At 43.1% G+C, this 23,699-nt stretch overlaps 1 protein-coding gene across 2 annotated transcripts; it reads right to left on the bottom strand.

The window, feature by feature from the left end:
* Positions 1-280: 280 nt before the first annotated feature.
* Positions 281-23,050, bottom strand: LOC123492156 (RNA-binding protein Nova-1-like). Of its 2 annotated transcripts, none has more exons than XM_045224178.1 (4): positions 22,534-23,050; positions 10,921-11,064; positions 3,764-3,930; positions 281-3,282 (listed from the first exon to the last, which is right to left on the bottom strand). In XM_045224178.1, exons 1-4 carry the CDS (start codon positions 22,688-22,690, stop codon positions 2,263-2,265), a joined length of 1,488 nt encoding a protein of 495 aa, XP_045080113.1. In that variant the 5' UTR covers positions 22,691-23,050; the 3' UTR covers positions 281-2,262. The 2 variants fall into 2 exon arrangements, with proteins under 2 accessions (XP_045080113.1, XP_045080114.1); XM_045224179.1 differs by lacking the exon at positions 22,534-23,050 and adding an exon at positions 14,279-14,612.
* Positions 23,051-23,699: the final 649 nt, after the last annotated feature.

Below are 23,699 nucleotides of genomic sequence, written 5' to 3'. Positions count from 1 at the left end.
ATTGGTGTCACACTTTTGTTCCAGCCCCAGCTAACACACCTGACTCCAATAATCAACTAATCATGATCTTCAGTTTACAATGTGATTAGTTTAATCAGCTGTGTTTGCTAGGGATGGGGAAGAAGCGTGACACCACTCCGGCCCCCGAGGACTGTAGTGGCCCATCCCTGCTCTAGAACATGCGTTGCAAGTGTGCCAGTTGTAGGCCTATATCTTGGATATGTACTTGAAAATATAAACACTTGGCTCAAGAAGGGACAGACACACTTTGCGTTGTGTCTTTGTTGTGTCTCACAGTGCAGTCATAAGAGACCCAGTGTACTCGGATGAAAACCAATGGATAGCAGCGCAGAAGCAAGCAAGGGTAATCTTTGTGTGTTTGAGAATGTTCTAGAAGACAATTACCCTCCCTGCGTTTTTGACAAACAATTATCCTTACAGAATGTCAGCTAAATGTTTGGGCAACGCATTATGCACTACTGCCAATGTAAGCTAGCGTTAATGTCTGCTTTAAGCAAGATAACAGGTTGGACTAACCAACTGCATAAACTGTTAGACTCCATATTTGTATTGACTCTGGTTGAGAAAAATGGTTCACAGAAAATGTGTTTCAGTCCAAATGTGTTTCATGGTAAGTCCATTTCTTTCTCATTAGTGTCTTTCTTGACTACCAGCCACCCTGATATAAAGCAATCATCTCCTTGCTCACAGATAAGGTTCAATACTGCTTTTCTTAACAAGACTGCTTTGTAGTGCTTCTTTCCCTTGGGGACTCTTCCGGTTAGATTCTTCAATTGAAAAGGTAATGTAAGATACCTCAAGCTGTGTATAGTGCGGTCTTCCCTCTCGGATTTGATGCTCTATCCCATGGGGGTTTAATCACATTTCTACATAGGAGTATGTCCCAAGGCGCAATATCGGCAGGCAAACTCAAAGTACAGGGCCAATTCATGACAATAGGATAAAACATATTTTTAACTAGTAACTACGTTATTTGGATCTAAACTGTCCACGGTGGCTTTGCCATGGCAGCTAAAGGAGAACTAGTGGGGTAAAATATTAAGACTGACCTTCAACAGCATGAAATCCAGTCTTTGCTTACCTAAAGGCAGAACTAGATCCCATAAACTACAGATAAGTGGACAACGCTTGGCATCTTACAATCAAGGAGAGGGAGAGCAATCTCCAAAGGGATTTTCAATTTAGGTGATCCAGGTAATATAGGCCTATCTATCTGTATGTTTTCGTAGCACCAAAAGTGGTGTGTATGTGGGTGGCGGTAAACATGTATGAATGTGTGTCTGTTCCTGTGTATGTGTGTGTACATTCCTGCGTGTCTCCTCTATCCTCTCACATTGAACATTTGACCCCTGATCTACACTTATATATAGTTACTGTGCAGTTCTGGGTTAAAACTATACATATCTGTCATTGCAACTCAGCATTTGATCCTCGTTAATAACAAAATAACAATAATAATGTCTTTACATTCACATCAACCCGAATTCACAGGTTTAAATAATCTACATGTTTGAATGAGACCATATTTAAATAAATAATTGATTAAAATAAAAAGAATAACAACCGAATTGTTAAAACCTCAATTTTGATATGAACCATACAGTGGCATGTCATTAATATTGTGATATCCATTAAGAATTTAGATAAAAATGGCTGCCTAATGGTCTTGGATGACCTCTGGTGCTCGTCATTTAACCTCTCCCATGTAAATAAGGCTTTTTGCTTTGTTCACACGGAGCGAGGTTAACATCAATGCAAAAAGGCATGAGCAAAATGCTATCTCTGCTCTTTTAGAATGTCTGGAACCTCAACTCACCGGGAGCAGAGGTCTACAAATGAAGCTGAAAAATCAACACAGCCAAAGAAAAGAAAAACGGAAGAGAAAGAAACCCAAAACAAACCCAGCTGTGAGGTTTTTGAAGGGGGGTGAAATCGTGTGGACTCACCCCTGAATCTGCTGCTTGGCAGTGGACCAGTTCAGCTTTACTCTGATCACAGTCATCAAAAGGACTCAACACCACTTTTAAAAAACATCACAACCTCGGTCCTAAAAACACAATCACATATCACACACACTTCTCCTGGCTTTCTCTCTGCCTCACCTCCTCCATTGTGACCTTCTCTTTTTGATACTGAAATATTGAATGGATATTTGGACGTTTTTTCCCCTCTCCGTGACCTTTGATTCCCTTTCTTTTCTCTGTCTCCATCCTTCCTTTATTTCATCCTTTATTTTTTCATTTAGCCCACCTTCTGTGGGTTGGTGGCACGCACACCCTGCTCGTAGGTGATCCTCTGGCTGATCAGATACTGGGCGGCTTGCGTTGCCGCGGGCGACCCTGTTATGGTAACTTTACGGTTCCGTGTGCCGGGTATGAACTCTCCCTTTTTGGAGATCTGGATGCGGGCACCCGTCAGCTCCTGGTACTCAACCAGCGTTTTCCCGCCTTTTCCCAGGATGGCACCCACCAGATTCTCGGGCACAGCAATCTCCACCACGTCCTTGGCCCCGTCTCCCAGCTTCTCTGCGGCTAGCAGGGAGGAGGCCATCAGCGGGGACGAGGCATTCAGGTAGCCGTTGGAGGCCCCCGTGGCGGCGGCCAGTGAGCCCAGGGAGAAGCCCCCAAGGCCGACAGCGGGATGGCCGGAGCCGCCGGAGGCATCGCTGGCATAGGAGGCCAGGAGGTTAGCGGCGGCAGCAGCAGCTGGGTTAGCACTAGCTGCCACGGCGGCCAGGACCCCAGAGGCAGCGGCGGGGTTGAGGCCCAGGCCCAGGGTGTTGGTGTTGTAGCCATAGCTGGCCAGTGTGTTGAGGGCCGAGGTGATGGCCAGCAGGTCATTTCCAGAGAAGCTGGACATGGTGCCCGGGAAGCCGCCCATTCCTGCCAGGCCGGCCTGGCCTAGAAGGCTGGAGGCAGTGGCAGCAGCTGCAGCGGCGTTGGGCAGGACCTCAGCCGAGTTGGCGTAGGGGGAACCGGTGGGGTTGGAGTTGGCCACGGGGCCCGAAATGTTGGAGTAGCTGATGTTGAGGCAGCTGCTGCTCTGAGGGTCCTCCTGGATCTTCTGCACAATGATCTCCACGGCTTTGCGGTTCTGCTCGGGCTCCCCGCTGATCGTGACCACGCGCTCCTGCAGGTTGATGCCTTCAGGCTTCTGGGACAGCTGCACCCAGGCACCCGACTGCTCCATCACCGCCTTGACCGTGGCCCCGCCCTTACCGATGATCAGCCCAGCCGTGCTGTTGGGCACTATTAATTTAGCCTGCAGAGGAATGGTGGGAGCCGGAGAGAGGGAGGGAGGAAGGGAGAGAGGCAGAAAGAGAGATTGAAATGTAGGAAAGAGAGAGAGAACGAGAGAAAGATATCTCTCACTGAGTCATTCTACTATCCCAGCCCTCTGCTTTACTCAGCGATGTGTTAATCCCAGGGGTTAAGGCTGCAGCTGCTGTCCAGCTCTGTGGCACTGTGGAGGACCTAGCGGACGGGCAGCCGTTAAAAATAACCCCATGCCCTCACATTTTCCTGACCCTGCCAGGGTTGTGGGGCAGATGCCCCTGTGAGACAAAGTGTGACTGTGTTCTTGCCATGTACTGACCACGTGCCCTTATGACTCTGCATGTCTACACTATTGACATCAGACAGATCAGTCGTATTCTATATGTGATAAGCACGGCGTGGACCATGGCCTATGTTAAGTATGGTGGTTGGTCAGGGTTGGCTGACTGTAAGGGACCGTGCCTCACCTGTTTGACGCGATCGGGGTTGACAGTAGTCTGTGGTTGCAGTATGCTGACTGGCTCTGTTTTCTGGGTGCTCTGAGGCATCTCACGGACTTTCTCCGCGATGAAGCTGTGGACGCCATTTAGCGCCTCGACCGTACCCTGTATCAGACACACACGCTCTGTGGTTCCTGTGGGGATAGAACAAAAATCATAAACAGTATCAGTAATACCCACATGAAAAGATACTACAGTTTACTATAGAATACTACAGTACTAAATCATTCTATAGTAAACTCTGGTATACTGTAGAATACAATACACTGTAGTATACCATGATAATGTGTATTTATTTCTTTTGATATTTTTTTCCTAGTTTTATTAGTCGTACGTACGGGATACGCATGGTATACATTGTCCAACGAAATGCTTACTAGTACTTTCTATAGAATGTTGTAGTATACTGTAGAATACTATAGTAAATACTACAGTATACAACAGACCACAAAAACATTACAGTAAATACGAATTACTACAGTACTTAATTTGCATATACCCTGCCCATTCCCCTCCCCCATATCCCAATTTGTGGCACCCATAAGTGATAAACCGACATGCCAAGTATAGACCATATATTGTGTTCCCTACAAGTTAAAGAAAAGAGCAGAAGCGCTAAACTGTCCGTTCAGACTCCAGTCTTACCAACCTACAGGTTATGGAAAATGTGGTCTTTGAGTATTTTGTCCAGTAGGTTTCCTCAAGGACAAAGCCCTCACTGCTATGTCAAAGATAATAAATTTAAAAAACACTATAGTAATGTCTGCAAAAACCCTGCAGTTAATACTACAGTATATTACAGTCTGCAAAAACACTACAATAAATACTACATTATTACGCTGCGTTGCGTCATGCCTAGGAACAGCCCTTAGCCATGGTATATTGGCCATATACCACACCCCCTCGGGCCTTATTGCTTAAATATACCACGGGTATGATGCAAAATTACTTGTTTACTGTTCTGATTATGTTGGTAACCAGTTTATAATAGCAATAAGGCACCTCAGGGGTTTGTGGTATATGGCCAATATACCACGGTTAAGGTCTGTATCCAGGCACTCCGCGTTGCGTTATGCATAAGAACAGCCTTTAGCCATTGTATAATGGCCATATACCACACCTCCTCGGGACTTATTGCTTATGTATATTACAGTCCGCAAAAACACTACAGTAATTACTAGTATATACTAAAAATTTTTTCTTACAACAGTATTTATACTACAGTAAGCTGTAAATACTACAGTATACTACATTCATGTCCGCAAATCTACAGTAAATACAGTAAAGTCTGCAAAAAAACACTTAATTGAATACTATAGTATTTAACCATAGTATACGATAGTCTTTTGTTAGGGTGGGTACTTTCTAGCCTAGCGGTTAAGAGCGTTGGGCCAGTAACCGAAAGGTCGTTGGTTCGAATCCCTGACCCGGCAAGGTGGAAAAATCTGCCGTTCTGCCCTTGAGCAAGGCAGATAACCCCCAACAACAACTGCTCCCCAGGCGCTGTGGACGTTGATTAAGGCAGCCCCCGCACCTCTCTGATTCAGAGGGGTTGGGTTAAATGCGGAAGACACATTTCGGTTGAATGCATTCAGCTGTGCAACTGAGTAAGTTTTCCCTTTCTTCGGCATCACAGTCTTGTGAGAGCGTAGATTCTTGTGCCTTGGGGTCAGCGTCTGATGTGGCTGTAGTATATCACTTACAAGAGGCTTCCTTGTTCAATTTAAGGAACAGGATTTCTTGGATGAAACATGTTTTTGCCAAGGACCTATTTTACAAAAAGTAGTACCTAGTGTTGCAAAGCAACCCCATTTATAACTGAATAGTTACTTATGCAGTGACTATTTGCAGAAAATAAAATAATGCTTGAGGTTTGATAACAGTTTCTTTATACAGTGGTGCTAATTGCCAACCTATCCAATAATACTCCATATAGGTGCTCAAAAATAGAGCAGCTGAAAGAGAAGAAAAGACAAGCTCGGGTAACAAACCACTATGGGGACAAAGGATTCCTCCTAAATGATGTAACTCTTCCAGAGCCCTGGAATTCTGGCCTGTCCTCGCCCCCCTACCTCCTCCATAGACTCCACACATCCTTCCCTCACCGAGGCTTCTTTCTACACCCCCTTTGTCGGCCCTACCGGAATTCCGTTGCCATGGTTAAGGAGCTGCGCCGTAGGAACAGGTGATGCAATGGCGTGTCCTTTCTATAGCCTGCATCTTCTCTTCCTTTGACTGTTTATCTTTCAGAATGAAGAAGGACCTTGATTCTGGAGTCCAGTTGCTTCAGTCCAAAGCCTTACCCTGCAGTTCTTTAACTGCAGAGGGCCATAAAGTGGTAACAACCAGCTTCGTTTCACTCTGAATACTAAAAGGCTGTCTTCAAAGCATTTCAATGAGGTTACTTAACTTTAACCTACTTTTTGATGGAACTACCTCACCCAAAGAGGACTGACTTGGTGTAGTATTTCAGGGTGAGGTCTTTCAGTTTTTCAGCTAATCGAAAACATCAGCACCATATTCGTATGACATCATAACTATTTGATCTGTTCATGCAGCACGGTGTGTAACTGTATATACTAGCTGGGCTGACGGCCAGCTGCACAAAGCAGGGAGTCTGGATTTTTGGTTCTAAGATCTTTGCGCCCTTACCAGGGACTCTCAGCTTCATTTGCAGCTGCTGTGAACAGTGTGTGTATGTGACTGCGTACACACGCGTGTGTACAGTATGACTGAACAGTATGTTGTTCACATACTGGGGTAGGGGTCATTTTGTCATGTAAGGTATCAGTAAGGATGCGATCGTATGACAAAAAGGGGGCTGGGGCTGTTCTTTACTACACAAACAAAACTCTGTAGAGACAGCACAATGCCATCTAATCTGGATCAAACTTTTAAGAACAAATGCTATGAGAAAAACCGACTCAGGAGAGAGAGAGGGGAGGAGGAAACTTGGCGTAGTGAGAGGGCATCTTGAGTCCAGTGGGGGCAGGGTCACTTCCAGAGAGAGAAAGATTGAAAAAGGATATTTCTGGGCCTGCACCCCGTCCCTTCCCCTCACACACAATCATGCATCATCCACACCCTTCACTATCTCCAGTCATCTATCTCAGGCCGCCACAGCAGGACCTAGTCATACAGTTCCCATTCCCATCGAGGCCTTCCCCCATTCATGGTTTCATGTCTGGCGGATGGGAGACGGGAGGTGGGTGGGATTGTTCTAACTGCGACTTTCACTATTGAGCGGATTGCTAGGGGAAATAGCTCTGTCTGTCTCCTCGTTGTGCTGTAGGTAGGGTAAGCCAAGGCAGCTGCAGTGTTACAGGTTAAGAGGTGATCTGTGCGTACTGGTATTAACATGACAAGTCAGCACAGGCCTCTCATAGCTGAACACAAATCACCCTTTTCATTAAAAACATATGTTAGATAAAGTATTGTGGCCTAATTTACGATGTGTTTGCACTTAGTTCAGAAGGGAATAGATCACGAAAGGTAGAACAAAAATGAAGGTTACAGACTTGCGATAAGGAAAAAGGAAGTAAAAATAACGTTCAATTGATTAGCCTTGTTTGTTGTCTTAATTCCTTAGGAAAATAACGTGTGCAAACTTTGCACAGGTGCAGATGCATCGTATATTTGGTCCTAAGTGTATATTGAAGTAGCATACATACAGACTTTCTGAAAGAGAAGTTCTGGCCCATTGTGTGAGATGGTGTAGTAGTGTAATTTTACTTTGGGGGGCCCTAGCAGCACCCAATCAAATCGCTGCCAGTACCATCTCCCTGAACTCCTCACTCATCGCAATAATGAGGAGGGGGAGGGGCAGAGCAGGTGGTCTCCTATCAACACATCCACCATCCAGAGAGAGGAGGAGGATACAAAAGCACAACTGCTTCAATGTGTGTTTTCTAGGTAGACAAAGAAAGTAGTGCTGATACATTCTATGCAACAGTAAGCCATTTACTAGAGTTCATTTTCAGCGTGTCATGGTTACCATTGATGAATCCAGTTTTTCAGATATTGCAGTAGTGGGGGAGGGGAAGAGACAGGAGATTGTCTAAGAAATGGATACCCTAAAAATTACATTTGATGGTACTTCTATTCTTTTACAAGGTTTAGTCAAAGCGCAGTATATCACACCTATCAGAAAATAGGCCATATTTGAGCCATATTGCCATTTTGTTTTCTGCAGGCAGTTTAATCCTTATGTTCTACATGTAGCTAATCTATAATTGGTTGCTTGAGGCAATCACAGAATTTACTATAAGCCATATATTGTAAAAAGGAACAAAAGCCAGTACATTAATTCTTTCCATTTATGTATCTGTGTGGTACAGAAATGTGTTCAGTTTGACAGTACCACAGTCCATTGCCTATGTGTTGAAAACAGGCGATCAGTACAAAATAAATAAGATCATTTAGTTCAATTAGTTATTACAAAAGAGATCTGGACTTGATCAAAAGTGAGCCGCTGAACACCTGTTATTTTTCAGCAGGTTGAAGCTTCCTTAGCCATGAAGGACAAACGCAGATACTTTTCTGCGGCTCAGGCATTTCTCTTCCGAGGACAAAATGCTTCAGCACCAACCAGAGTGTGCAGTGACCTCCATCAGTGTGGGGTCATTGGGGAAAACATGAGCATCTTTTTCCATGTTGACATGTTTTTTTTTAACAAGGCCCTATTGGGAGACTAGTGCTTTCAGTGTACCTTACATGTCCTCGACATTGGAGAATGTGCTCTCTCCATCTTGGAGTAAAATGTCAGCCAGGCAGCTAAGGGGGAAATTGATTAAATGCGGTCTTTGCATTGTAGCAGAATGAAGAATGATAGTACTTCTGGGGAATACAGACTTTACAATGAAATAGGATAAGCGCCCTGCTAAGTGCACAGACAAATTGAAAGAGAAATTGCTTGCATCTTTAAATGATACTCCTGCGTCAATAGCAGCTATCTGCATGGGTCTTTTGTCTGGGTAAAAATACTGTGCATTTGGAAGGCTGGATCAAACTGGTTGGGTTCCCCAGCTGGAATTCAAACTGCAGCGTAACCAACGAATAACAGTCTTCTACTGGACTTGGATTCAGAGAGTGCCATGGTTTTGGGGGCTCTTACTTGTGTGTAAGCCTTTTAGGGCTGTCCCCGACAAAAAAATATATTGTATTTTTCCATATAAAGACACACCCTATGTGTTTTAATAAAATCAACTATATGCACTGAGCTTGTCTGATGCTTTAAGCTCACTGTTTGATGAAATAATTTAGACAAACAAATGACGCTAGAGGGATCTGACCGCAATTTATTTGATTGTGCTGGGCCGGGCTCAGACTTGCTGCGCTTTGTTAAAAGAAAATGACAGTGAGTGCCTGTGTGACTATCACCTGTTGTCTCTCTCCTCCCTGCTGCAGCGACCACCACAGAACACCAACAGTGTTTATCGCACTGTCCCTGTTGTTGAAGCTGCAACATAATTACAGCCATTTCTGACTGAAAAGTTCTGTTACCATAATCTTTACTTTGTTTAGGATTTTTTAATTTATTCTCTCAACCCTTGCTCTCTTTACATGAAATGCGTAAGCATCACATGCACGTGACCAATAGGGCCTGACCTATAGCCTATCATAATCACATCAATACATTTGTTATAAACTGCGAACACCGTAACTAACACATGACAGCAAAATGGATGCGGTGGACGTCAGAAAGAAACTCGAAACGGGGGAATGTTTTACTGGTTGCTCAGGAATTAAAGGATAAGTCAGTTGTGTGAAAGAAATTTGACTTAGTTGTGGAAACTACTGGAGATCAAGAAAAATAAGGAAGGTAAGGAGTAAGTGCTGCGTGAGTATTATGTGTGCCAAACAGGTGCAATATACATTTTTTCTGACCATTTGGAACAGTGTACACAACACTAAATACATTATAAGCGTACCTTTTTTGTAAAGCCTTTATTACAGGCAAGCCTAAAAACAGTCCCATGCATTCGTGAATGCAATTGCCAACATAGAACGGTTTATTTATTTTTTTGGCTAATTATTCAATGCTCCCTTTGTTATTTCATTTACAATCAAGCATTTTAGTTTTTATTTCAAATCATGAATGACTCGTATGCTGTGTGATGACATGAATGAATGAATGATTGATTGATACAGTAGCCTATATATTGACATATAGGCCTAAATAAGTTACGGTATTAAGACAGATAAGAGCGTCTGCTAAATGACTAAAATGTAAATGTAAACAGGATGCGCTCTTGGGCCTACAGCTGGTGGTTATACAAGGCTGATATACTAAGCCTACTAATGATAATGACATTACTAATTATTATAATGACCATAAAAATTGCAATAATAACAACAATAAGAAGGAGATCAAGAAAAAGGAGGGTATAGGAGCGAGAGAGGCTGTTCTAACAAAAAAAAGTGTAAAGCCTTTATGACAGCATAGCAAAGATTAAACACAGCCCAATCTGTGAAATGGCTTTATCCGACATGTTGTGGTTGCGTGAGGCTTGGAGCTCACAGAATCAGTAGGCTATTAAACAAGCACTCAAATAGGCAACAGAAGCAGGATCGGTTTTATTTCTGTAGATATATATGGATGATTTATAAAAACAGGCACATTTAACAGTTAGGTTACTTTTCTTAGACAATTAAGGCAAGGGCTGTTTCCTCGTCTCCTGACTCCACTGGTGCCTCCGCCGCATTGTTCTCAACACCAATATGCTGGATAACTTTGCTATTATGCAAATAGCAACATGGTCTAGGAAAAGAACCGCAGACAGCAACTTCTATCCAATGTGGGATATTATTTTTCTTAGTGTTGCACCATTGTTCTTACATAATATAACCATATACAATTTCAGTAGCACATGTCTTAAAGTGATGGACTGTGCCATCTCCACTGCCTCCGCAATGGATTAGTCCACTGAGACATGCGCGACTCAGACAGGTGTCTTGTGCACCATGAAAAAAACTACAACATTTGCGACTGACTGCTGGACTAAAGAAAGCTCGGTCGACCAACAGCCTATCGACCAAACAATCCACCAGTCAACTAAATGGGGTCAGCCCTAAAGCCTTTACATTTGGACAATGTGATCATGGACAAAGTGAGGTCCACTTACCTGGGTAGAAGTCTTTGGATTTGGACAGCTTGATGGTGGCGCCCGTCTCTTTCTGCAGCTGTACGATGGTCTGGCCGCCCTTGCCAATTATAGAGCCGGCCGCATAGCTGGGGATCAGCACCTTCAGGAAGTACTCACCCTCCTCTGTAGGGACAGAGAGAGAGACAAATAGACAGGAGGTCAGAGCTAGTAAAGAAGCTCGTCTACGCACATTATATACACCATACTGAAAGTAACCCAGTCACCTCAGCCGATTCACGCCTGCAGCACGGAGTAGACTACAATTCACATTCACAATGTATCCCTTCTGGGTCCATTCAATCATTCACAATAGGAACATGTACGTGTCAGATGCATACACATGAATAGGTAGCTAGCCACATATCTTCTTGTCAGACTGGCTTTGGTAGGTAGGTATCTAGAGACGGGTTTTTCATTTCGGAGTGTGATTCTTTTGCAGCCTCTAGTCCCACATTTCATCAGAGTTCTGTGTTCTGTCCCAGATTTCCTGTTGAGTAAATGCTGACCTCCTTTCCAGTTTGCAGAGGTCTAATTTTAACTGTTTTCAAGGAGTTTTAGTATCCTTTATCAGAATCTTCGGGACAAAATATCTAATTGACGGTCCAATTCAAGCCAACTCCTACATAATGTTATCAATCATGTTGCAATCCAAGAGACAAAGGGGAGCATAAACAACATCAGAATAATGTGAAAATTATAGGATATAATAACATTACTCTGAATTTTACTCACACAGGACTATGTCAAAACATATCAATCTTATGCTTGCAGTGCATGAAATCCAACCGAGTGTGATCCTGAGTAATGACTGTTAGGGATGAGAACATAAGGGACTGAAATCCCTCAGATTTGATCAAACTGGATACTGTCAAAAAGACAGACTCAATGTCCTCCCATTTAAAAGGGGGTTCAGTGGCTTACTACACTGTCTTGTATCAGTCAGTGATTGATGTCGTGTCCGCTCAAAGAATTGACCGACCAAATCTTCTGTTCTTCAACCTTTTAATTGAGAATGTTCCCCTCCATACACGTAATGGCTAATCAAAAATACTTACTGTAACCATCACCCAGGTGAGCACTAGTAGTGTGTGTCAATCCAAACAAATCCAGATTGGGTAGGCTAAATTTAGACAAGAGCAATCAACCCAATGTTGGGATTGGACACAGTGCCAATTACTGTGAATACCAACCCAAAGATGGTGGATAAATGAAGATGTCCCACTCAGGCCATTTACCATTGAAAAAAATGGTCACAGTATCAGTCTGCTTAAGGCAGGGCTCCCCAACCCTGTTCCTGGAGAGTGTTGTTCCAACCCTGATCTAGCGCACCTAATTCTAATAATTAGCTGGTTGATAGGTGAATCAGGTTAGTTACAACTGGGGTTGGAGCGAAAAAACCTACAGGAAGGTGGCTCTCCAGGAACAGAGTTGGAGAGCCCTGACTTAAGGGGTAGCTCTCCCATAGACACCAATGCGATAGCAGCTGGGTCTGGTCTGTTTAGTTAATTGACTGTAGGCCTATATTAACCAGAATAAATGAGCAACTGGGATGTCTCACTTCCTCTTCCGTCTCTGTACCAACCAACACCTGGTTGTGCTATTCCAGACATAAGTAATCAACAGGGGAGACAGACATGCAATCTATGTATGAACCTGTGGGAACAATAAGTACCCAATATCACCCAAGAAATCAATTAGATAATTGTAGCCTACATCATTCTTCAAATATCTATGCTGGTATGACCCAAAAATGATCTAGTATGTTTTTTCAGATATAATCTATTATCTTTAACATACATTTTTCAATGAATGACGTCACTTTGGGACCTCTTCAATGCCTCTACCAGCAGCAAGTGTGACGTCACTCTGTCAAGAAGGCACGTTCAAAGAACTGTTCATATATGCATTCAAACGAGTTTTGAATACAGACCAGCACAAAAAATATAATGATGATATCACAACATTGTTGTTAGTTTTAGGGTGCCAACGCTAAGATGCGTGTTTGCCTGTGTCGTCGTTGTATAGCTTCATGCAGGGGGGTGGATCTGCAGGCTTGTCCAGGGAAGATGGATGGATAGAGCTCTGCACACATCGGTGTCACTGTTCTAAGACTGACCTTCTGTTTGCCTCCAAAATGGGCTCATTAGATCCTGATCATAATGAACGTGGCACTGTGACATCTAGGGATTTCACAGTCCCTCTACGTGTCAGCTCTCTACTGATTCTTTTAACATGCCCCTCATGTTCCATTTGGATTTTCATAGGTCTCTCAATACAGTCATGACATGTTGATTTCTCAAATCCAAAGTCAATCAGATTCATTACCTCAGACTAAAGGACCTTCCTCGCTGCTCACACATTACACTACTAGAACCAACATTTACATGAACATTCAACCTTCAACGTTTAGTCCGTCAACACATTTATATTGTAAATCATACTGATGAATGATATAGCCTTTCTGAGAACATCTATCATTCCTCTATCAATCAGAGAGAAACCATTATGATGGCATTACACTCAACACAAACCATATCTTTAGCCAAGGCCCTTTTTCTGCTTGGATTTCTGCTTTCTACTCCACTCATCTTCCCCTTTCAGAGAAACATGATGATAGATGACCTTGATGAAAAAGTAAAGACCATTGCTCAGACATTGTCTTCATGGAGCTACAGGCTCTTTCTACTGTCAGTCAGAGGACAAATGTTACTACAACTCTCCACACAGGGCAAACTGAACAATAGGAATGGAACAGTGGAAATGTCCTCTATTACACCTGTGTTGGCAGGGGTGTACAAGTCCCCGTTTCTATGTGTCTTAAAACCAGGGTGAACCCAGCATGGGAGAGCATGCCATTGAGTTTCCCTCCATTGCCCTCACAGCAGAGTTTTGTCATTAGTCAATAATTAATTCTGTCCTAGAGTCTGAAAAAACACAGTAACAGGTTTCAATGGTGTCATGTGGTAGAGTAAACATGGCAATCTGTTGCTGCAATCCGCCAGGGGAATGGGAGCAGTATGGGGCATGTTGGGGAGCTAACGTTAAGCCAGTCGAGGGTATTGAGTTCAAACCCCATGCATCTAATACTGGGGGGATGGCTTGGAGAGACACAGACAACGAGCCAAACGTGTTTAGTGAAATCACATTATTGCCCCCACCCCCCCCTCCAAATACCCACTCTGCATTTCAATGGACCAACCTGCCGCTGACAGGCAACAAGGACGATGGAACAAAACGGGCAATAATGAGCAGATGAGATTTCAGGTAGTCAAATATAAAATAGTTGAGTGTGATAAATGAATTCAACAAGTCACGACAAAAACAGTTTGGCTCTTACCCATTCTGAGATCTGCTGGTAAAATCCTCTGTCAGATCGCCATCAATGCCGGGGTACAATCTCTTAAGGGTACCTTAACGTTAGGCTAGTCATAGGTGAAATGGTGGCGTTGAGGAATGCGGCCAGTCAACCTTTTTAACCGAGGTCTAATACATCAGTGGGTTCAAAAAAAAGATTTCACCGCAACATCCAAGTCATGCCTGCAGCTGGCCAGAGCCTCGATTGTCTGAGAAAATGCTAATGCAGGCTCTCAGTGTTTTCAGTGAAAGACGCCACGCATTGTTCAAGCCTGCACCGGTTTGAAGGGGGGGGTCTTCCCTGCCGCATCACCCTTTTCACTGCTCTCATCCATATTCATCGAGTGGCCTGTCCGTCTGCAGCAGCGTGGACAACTGACAACTCGCCTGGCCAATGGGCAGCCTCCTCCCCCAGCACGTCATGCCCCCACCCCCCCAATGCCTATCCCCCAAAAAATAGATATTCTTCCCCAGTCCGCCTCTTTTGACGCAGCACTATAAAGCGTAGCGGCCCATTCACTTTATTTTTCCGTGGAAAATGACAAAAGTGAAACAGGCAGTGGGGTTGGTTTGTGCGTTTCATGGGAGAGAGCGTGGGGTTACCTTGACCTATGATTGAAAAGGTGTGTGGATGTAGTGAGTGGATGATGAAGGAGGTGGAGGAGGAGTGGAGGAGATCTCCCACCCCTCTTCCCTCAGACGGCCATGTTTGAGCGGGGGGGGGGCTCATCAACCACTGCAAATGGCAGTGCCGCAGAATGGTGTAGGTGGGGGGAGGAGGGCAACGAAGCCAATCACTATGTCTATAAATCGTATAGACTATAGAGAGCAGTATCCTATGTGTGTGTGTGTGGGGAGGGGGGGGGGGTTGGTTTGGATCCGCTCAATAGTAATTTCCAGGTATTTTCTAGATACATTTCCAATGTCTTTAAATCATAGAGCAAACTGGGGTAACAACTGAGGCACATAAACATCTTTGTGACTGTCTTCCAGTACATTATACCAATAAACCATTCATTGTGTCGCCAGGACTCACTGGTGTGGCTACATGAGCATTGTCTCTCTATAGGCTCCCCCCTCTCTCCCTCTGCCACCTGGCAAATTCATAGTCCGCTCACGTCACATCACTCTGCAAGGGCACCTGTGTCCTTCTCACACAAAAAAACCACCACATTCCTCTGCCAACCTTTCCATTAGCAACATTACCATATCATACCTAATCCAGGACATGGGTAATTACAGGCTAAATTAGCATGAGCGATGAATGAAAAATATGTTCGTTTTGAGGAGAGGGGTGTTGCTTATTTAAAAAAAGGAGAAGAAATAGGCTACCTCGTCCTCGAGTTGGGCAGGAATTCTCCAGCAATCCTAAATGCACAGTAGGCACACAGCAGTAAAAACCACCACCATCTTACTCCTTTTTTATGGTCATTGCCAGTCATGTTAATGACCAACAGGAATGATGATGTGATAAATATCAGACACAATGTGTAATGTAATGACCAAGATGGCTGAGAATCATCAAGCCGTGACACCAGAAAAAACGTATTACGTCAAAAGTTTGGACACACCTATTCATTGCAGGGTTTTTCTTTATTTTTACTATTTTCTACATTGTAGAATAATAGTGAATACATCAAAACTATGAAATAACACATATGGAATCATGTAGTAACCAAAAAAGTGTTACACAAATCAAAATATATTTTATATATTTGAGATTCTTCAAAGTAGCCACCCTTTGCCTTGATGACAGCTTTGCACACTCTTGGCATTCTCTCAACCAGCTTCATGGGGTAGTCACCTGGAATACATTTCATTAACAGGTGTGCCTTCTTAAAAGGAATTTCTTTCCTTTTTTTTCTTTTATTTTGCATCTTTTTTTTTTTAGGGGGTAGATCAGCTTAATATTGCAGATAGATTGTAACTTCCATCAATGTAATTGTCTGCATCACTTCCAATCCCCCATGTTTATATATATATATATATATATATATATATATACACACATACACACAGTGGGGAGAACAAGTATTTGATACACTGCCGATTTTGCAGGTTTTCCTACTTACAAAGCATGTAGAGGTCTGTCATTTTTATCATAGGTACACTTCAACTGTGAGAGACGGAATCTAAAACAAAAATCCAGAAAATCACATTGTATGATTTTTAAGTAATTAATTTGCATTTTATTGCATGACATAAGTATTTGATACATCAGAAAAGCAGAACTTAATATTTGGTACAGAAACCTTTGTTTGCAATTACAGAGATCATACGTTTCCTGTAAGTCTTGACCAGGTTTGCACACACTGCAACAGGGATTTTGGCCCACTCCTCCATACAGACCTTCTCCAGATTCTTCAGGTTTCTGGGCTGTCGCTGGGCAATACGGACTTTCAGCTCCCTCCAAAGATTTTCTATTGGGTTCAGGTCTGGAGACTGGCTAGGCCACTCCAGGACCTTAAGATGCTTCTTACGGAGCCACTCCTTAGTTGCCCTGGCTGTGTGTTTCGGGTCGTTGTCATGCTGGAAGACCCAGCCACGACCCATCTTCAATGCTCTTACTGAGGGAAGGAGGTTGTTGGCCAAGATCTCGCGATACATGGCCCCATCCATCCTCCCCTCAATACGGTGCAGTCGTCCTGTCCCCTTTGCAGAAAAGCATCCCCAAAGAATGATGTTTCCACCTCCATGCTTCACGGTTAGGATGGTGTTCTTGGGGTTGTACTCATCCTTCTTCTTCCTCCAAACACGGCGAGTGGAGTTTAGACCAAAAAGCTCTATTTTTGTCTCATCAGACCACATGACCTTCTCCCATTCCTCCTCTGGATCATCCAGATGGTCATTGGCAAACTTCAGACAGGCCTGGACATGCGCTGGCTTGAGCAGGGGGACCTTGCGTGCGCTGCAGGATTTTAATCCATGACGGCGTAGTGTGTTACTAATGGTTTTCGTTGAGACTGTGGTCCCAGCTCTCTTCAGGTCATTGACCAGGTCCTGCCGTGTAGTTCTGGGCTGATCCCTCACCTTCCTCATGATCATTGATGCCCACGAGGTGAGATCTTGCATGGAGCCCCAGACCGAGGGTGATTGACCGTCATCTTGAACTTCTTCCATTTTCTAATAATTGCGCCAACAGTTGTTGCCTTCTCACCAAGCTGCTTGCCTATTGTCCTGTAGCCCATCCCAGCCTTGTGCAGGTCTACAATTTTATCCCTGATGTCCTTACACAGCTCTCTGTTCTTGGCCATTGTGGAAAGGTTGGAGTCTGTTTGATTGAGTGTGTGGACAGGTGTCTTTTATACAGGTAACGAGTTCAAACAGGTGCAGTTAATACAGGTAATGAGTGGAGAACAGGAAGGCTTCTTAAAGAAAAACTAACAGGTCTGTGAGAGCAGGAATTCTTACTGGTTGGTAGGTGATCAAATACTTATGTCATGCAATAAAATGCAAAGACATTGGACATGGTCAAGACCTACAGGAAACGTATGATCTCTGTAATTGCAAACAAAGGTTTCTGTACCAAATATTAAGTTCTGCTTTTCTGATGTATCAAATACTTATGTCATGCAATAAAATGCAAATTAATTACTTAAAAATCATACAATGTGATTTTCTGGATTTTTGTTTTAGATTCCGTCTCTCACAGTTGAAGTGTACCTATGATAAAAATGACAGACCTCTACATGCTTTGTAAGTAGGAAAACCTGCAAAATCGGCAGTGTATCAAATACTTGTTCTCCCCACTGTAAATATTGTTCTTCTTTTGTTATTATCTGCTAAGCCATTACAATTATAACTGGCTATACTTATTTCACCATACACCATAATGAGAAACAAGTTTCAAGTCTATTTATCATTATATGTGTTTGTAAATTTACCAATAAAAAATACCGTAATGATTTCCTTAATGCGTTTGAGCCAATCAGTTGTGTTGTGACAAGGTAGAACAGCTCAATTAAGCAATGAGAAACGACTGTCCATCATTACTTTAAGACATGAAGGTCAGTCAATCTGGAAAATGTCAAGAACTTTGAATGTTTCTTCAAGTGCAGTCGCAAAAACTATCAAGCGCTATGATGAAACTGGCTCTCATGAGGACCTCTACAGGAAAGGAAGACCCAGAGTTACCTCTGCTGCAGAGGATAAGTTCATTAGAGTTACCAGCCTCAGAAATTGCAGTCCAAATAAATGCTTCACAGAGATCAAGTAACAACTGTTCAGAGGAGACTGCGTGAATCAGGCCTTCATGGTCGAATTGCTGCAAAGAAACCACTACTAAAGGACACCAATAAAAAGAAGAGACTTGCTTGGGCCAAGAAACACGAGCAATGGACACTAGACCGGTGGAAATCTGTCTTTTGGTCTGATGAGTCCAAATTTGAGATTTTTGGTTCCAACCGCTGTGTCTTTGTGAGACGCAGAGTACGTGAACAGATGATATCCGCATGTGTAGTTCCCACCGTGAAGCATGGAGGAGGAGGTGTGATGGTGCTTTGCTGTCAGTGATTTATTTAGAATTCAAGGCACACTTAACCAGCATGGCTACCACAACATTCTGCAGCGATACGCCATCCCATCTGGTTTGCGCTTAGTGGGACTATCATTTGTTTTTCAACAGGACGATGACCCAACACACCTCCAGGCTGTATAATGGCTATTTGACCAAGAAGGAGCGTGATGGAGTGCTGCATCAGATGACCTGGCCTCCACAATCACCCAACCTTAACCCAATTGAGATGGTTTGGGATGAGTTGGACCGCAGAGTGAAGGAAAAGCAGCCAACAAGTGCTCAGCATATGTGGGAACTCCTTCAAGACTGTTGGAAAAGCATTCCAGGTGAAGCTCGTTGAGAGAATGCCAAGAGTGTGCAAAGCTGTCATGAAGGCAAAGGGTGGCTACTTTGAAGAATCTAAAATATATTTTGATTTGTTTAAAACTTTTTTGGTTACTACATGATCCCATGTATTTCATAGTTTTGATGTCTTCACTATTATTCTACAATGTAGAAAATAGTAAAAATAAAGAAAAACCCTTGAATGTGTAGGTGTGTCCAAACTTTTGACTGGCTATATATATCTATTAAATAGCCTAAAGTGCCTTGACTTTTTCAAAATGTTCTTACGTTACAGCCTTATTCTAAAATGGATTAAATAAAAACAAATCCTCAGCAATCTACACACAATACCCCATAATGACAAAGCAAAAACAGGTTTTTAGAAGCACCTTGTTTACATAAGTATTCAGATCATTTGCTATGAGACTCGAAATTGAGCTCAGGTGCATCCTGTTTCCATTGATCATCCTTGAGATGTTTCTACAACTTGATTGGAGTCCACCTGTGGTAAATTCAATTGATTGGACATGATTTGGAAAGGCACACACCTGTCTATATAAGGTCCCACAGTTGACAGTGCATGTCAGAACAGAAACCAAGCCATGAGGTCGAAGGAATTGTCCATAGCGCTCCGAAACAGGATTGTGTCGAGGCACAGATCTGGGGAAGGGTACCAAAACATTTCTGCAGCATTGAAGTTCCCCAAGAACACAGTGCCTCCATTATTCTTAAATGGAAGAAGTTTGGAACCACCAAGACTCTTCCTAGACCTGGCCGCCCGGCCAAACTGAGCAATCGGGTGAGAAGGGCCTTGGTCAGGGAGGTGACCAAGAACCCGATGGTCACTCTGACAGAGCTCTAGAGTTCCTCTGTGGAGATAGGAGAACCTTCCAGAAGAACAACCATCTCTGCAGCACTCCACCAATCAGGCCTTTATGATAGTGGCCAGATGGAAGCCACTCCTCAGTAAAAAGCACATGATAGCCCGCTTGGAGTTTGCCAAAAGGCACCTAAAGACTCTCAGACCATGATAAACATGATTCTCTGGTCTGATGAAACCATAATTGAACTCTTTGGCCTGAATGCCAAGCGTCACGTCTGGAGGAAACCTGGCACCATCCCTACAGTGAAGCATGGTGGTGGCAGCATCATGCTATGGGGATGTTTTTCAGCGGCAGGGACTGGGAGACTTGTCAGGATCGAGGCAAAGATTAACTGAGCAAAGTACAGAGAGATCCTTAATGAAAACCTGCTCCAGAGCGCTCAGGACCTCAGACTGGGGCAAAGTTTCACCTTCCTACAGGACAACGACCCTAAGCACACAGCCAAGACAACGCAGGAGTGGCTTCGGGACAAGTCTCTGAATGTCCTTGAGTGGCCCAGCCAGAGCCCGGACTTGAACCCGATCGAACATCTCTGGAGAGACCTGAAAATAGCTGTGCAGCAACGCTCCCCATCCAACCTGACAGAGCTTGAGAGGATTTGCAGAGAATGGGAGAAACTCCACAAATACAGGTGTGCCAAGCTTGTAGCGTCATACCCAAGAAGACTCAAGGCTGTAATCGCTGCCAAAGGTGCTTCAACAATGTACTGAGTAAAGGGTCTGAATACTTATGTAAATGTAATGTGGACTCAGCATTATGTGTTTGAAATTATTGCAGTGAGGAAAATCACAGATATTCTAATTATCTCATAGAGGAAGATATAACTTATCAATTTCATTCAATGTAAACCCTGTGATTAAACATTTATTACAGATTATGACATTATTTGTTGTTAGATATTACATTATTGGTGGCTTACACAGGCGAGTAACATCCAAAGATGGACAAAGCCAATTGGTAGGCTACACCAGCTGGTGAAAAGAAAACAGACTATTCTCTGCAGACATACTGTACTATTACCATAGTAACTAATGGAATAACTGGTTCCTGTGTGCTGGTCTAGAATAACCCTTTCTCTAGGCTACCTCATACCTTTATTATCAAAAACTGGGGCGGAAAAACTTGCCTAAACAAGGAGAAATGTTTCTGCTGTCACCAACAGCACTATCCTCAATATTACTGAAATGTCACTAGCGCATTAGATGAGTCATATTGCAAACTTGTGAGCAACACATTGCAGGCTATCTATTTTGGTTTGCTATTTGTTTAACCCCTGAACAAAGATTCAAATGAATGCTTTAAATGCTTTATCACCATGCTGCAATCACGTAATTTTGTTTTCATAAGAAAACCCAAAAGTGTGTTTAAATATTTTTCTATCATTTCTGTTTGTACTTCCATCCTCTATGTGGTAGTCTACCAGTTTACTACTACGTAGGTAGCCTATTTTAGCCTGTAGCCGATAAGTGAATTACATTGGGTGCTCTGGGGTGTAAAGATTTCATCGGGTACTATGTAATGGTTAGTAAATCATGTTAGTTTTATGGAGAGTATTTCTGCAGAAACAAATCGTGGCTTTCTAAGAAAATGGCTACGCAATGTATTAGAAGTTGCTGTTCCCTGATAGTAAATTGTGATCGTTTCAAGTTATTGACATTCACAGATGACATTTCTAAAGGAAAACATTTCAAATATTTTCCTTAGTGGTATTTTTCTGAAGTGAACTATCAGCGTCCATCTCATTTACTATGTTTCTGAGGTCCCATGAGTCTGAACCTCTACCGCATAAATGTTCCACTCAATGGAAAATGTCATTGTGTATCTCCAGATGTGCATCATGAAGGGGTGACTTGGTTCAAACCTGACAGATGCCAAATGGGGCATTGTCACTCATCATACAAAGGCTGGTTTGTATTTTATGTGATGATGTAAGTACCGAGACTGATAGTGAGGCTACAATAGCTATTTAGATACATTGATGCAATGTGCTTTGAAACTTAAGTCAGAGCATGCTTGTGAAACAAAGGCTACAAAAGTTGTATAATCTTATGCATTCAAACACTGGGATCCTATAAATACATGGTATGACATCTGATTGACATACTAGAAAATAGTTGCCATAGATAAGCAGTTTCTAAGTTCTCTGTCAAATGTAATGGGCTGATGACATGTTAAATTCACTGAGGGCCTTAGAAACTGCTGATATATGGCAACTATTTTCTACTATGTCAATCAGATGTCATACCATGTATTTATAGGATCCCAATGTTTGCGACTGGTAGCCTAGCAGTTAAGAGCGTTGGGCCAATAACCGAAATGTTGCTGGTTCGAATCCCCGAGCCAACTAGGTGAAACATCTGTCGATGTGCCCTTGAGCAAGGCACTTAACCCTTATTGATCCTGTATGTTGCTCTGGATAAGAGCGTCTGCTGAAATGTAACATGAGTTACTGCTTGATCACGCTGAAGACAATGTAGCCTACGGTGGGTGTGCAGGGCTAGTGCAATGTCTTACCTCCCGTGTTTGTGCGCTTGGTACAACAGTCCTCCTCGGTCGGAGTTAGAGGTCGTTTACGAGTGTCGGGGGGATCTGACTCCATGTGGGGCTGTTGATTGTGATGAAGAGGATTCAAGAATATCCCGTTTTGTTCAACCGCTCCACCGGCCATCATTTTCCGACCAGTTTGTATAGGCCTATTTGCGGTATTCCACAACGCCCTCACCACATTACATGTATGCGAGTTCTCACAAAATGATCCAAGTTTTTCCTTCTTGACTTAAAATGTCTCCGATTTCCTCTTTGAGAACACCAAAATGACAGGCAACACAGCGCATTCGGTCCTGCTTGTTCTTCTTGACTCTGCTTGCAGTTGAATGATAGAGCGTCACAGAAAGCTAAATATAAAAATCCATTGAGGGAAATGCATTCATTAGCCTGTCACTTCATTAGCTTTGTGTTCAGTAGTGGTGTCCTCTTGCCCGTGATTCATACGCAATAGTCCATCAAGGTGCCTTAAAATAATACCGTAACTCAGTAGAGACTGATGAACTAGCCTATCAAAAAGGTAAACATTTTAAAGATTTGCGAAGAATTGCCCGGGAAAATATATATATATATGTCATCTTCACGCCATCTTCTGGGATAAACATGTACAGTAAGTCCACGGCAGTTCGGCTGCAGTACAAGTGTAGCTGTTGTTATTGTCTTTGAAGTACAAGAGGGAAATATTATTTCAAAGCTCTGAAGTAGACCACACTGCCGCTGACCAGGGCATCTTCTTCGGCCGAAAGCCTGTCAGAAGAGCACAAGCTTAAGTCACGTAGATCAGAATCCACTTTTTTACTCCTTTGGCCTTTCTGGTCCAAAATGTAAAGTAGCTTGCAAAATTTGCACATTCAAACAAAATGCAAATATCAGCCAAATGATACTGCTTTTAATTGATTAAGTAAAAAAAAAATGCGATCCACATGTAAATAGGCCCTAAAGCTACTTCTGAATTAGGCTACCTGATAGTGTGATCCTTCTGCTAACCAACTCGCGCATAAGATGAATAAAGTGAATTTCGACCTGAAACACGAATAAAGTTCACATGGAACATGTTTGACTACATTCTAACCGGATTGGAGCAAATACACTTTTACCAACAAAATAGACTTACCCAGGGTGGTGAACTTCATCCG

This window comes from Coregonus clupeaformis, chromosome 13 (genome assembly GCF_020615455.1).
Source record: "Coregonus clupeaformis isolate EN_2021a chromosome 13, ASM2061545v1, whole genome shotgun sequence".
In the NCBI taxonomy this organism is placed as follows: domain Eukaryota; kingdom Metazoa; phylum Chordata; class Actinopteri; order Salmoniformes; family Salmonidae; genus Coregonus; species Coregonus clupeaformis.
The sequence above is the reverse complement of the archived record's forward strand: the minus strand, read 5'-3'. Positions and strand labels throughout refer to the sequence as shown.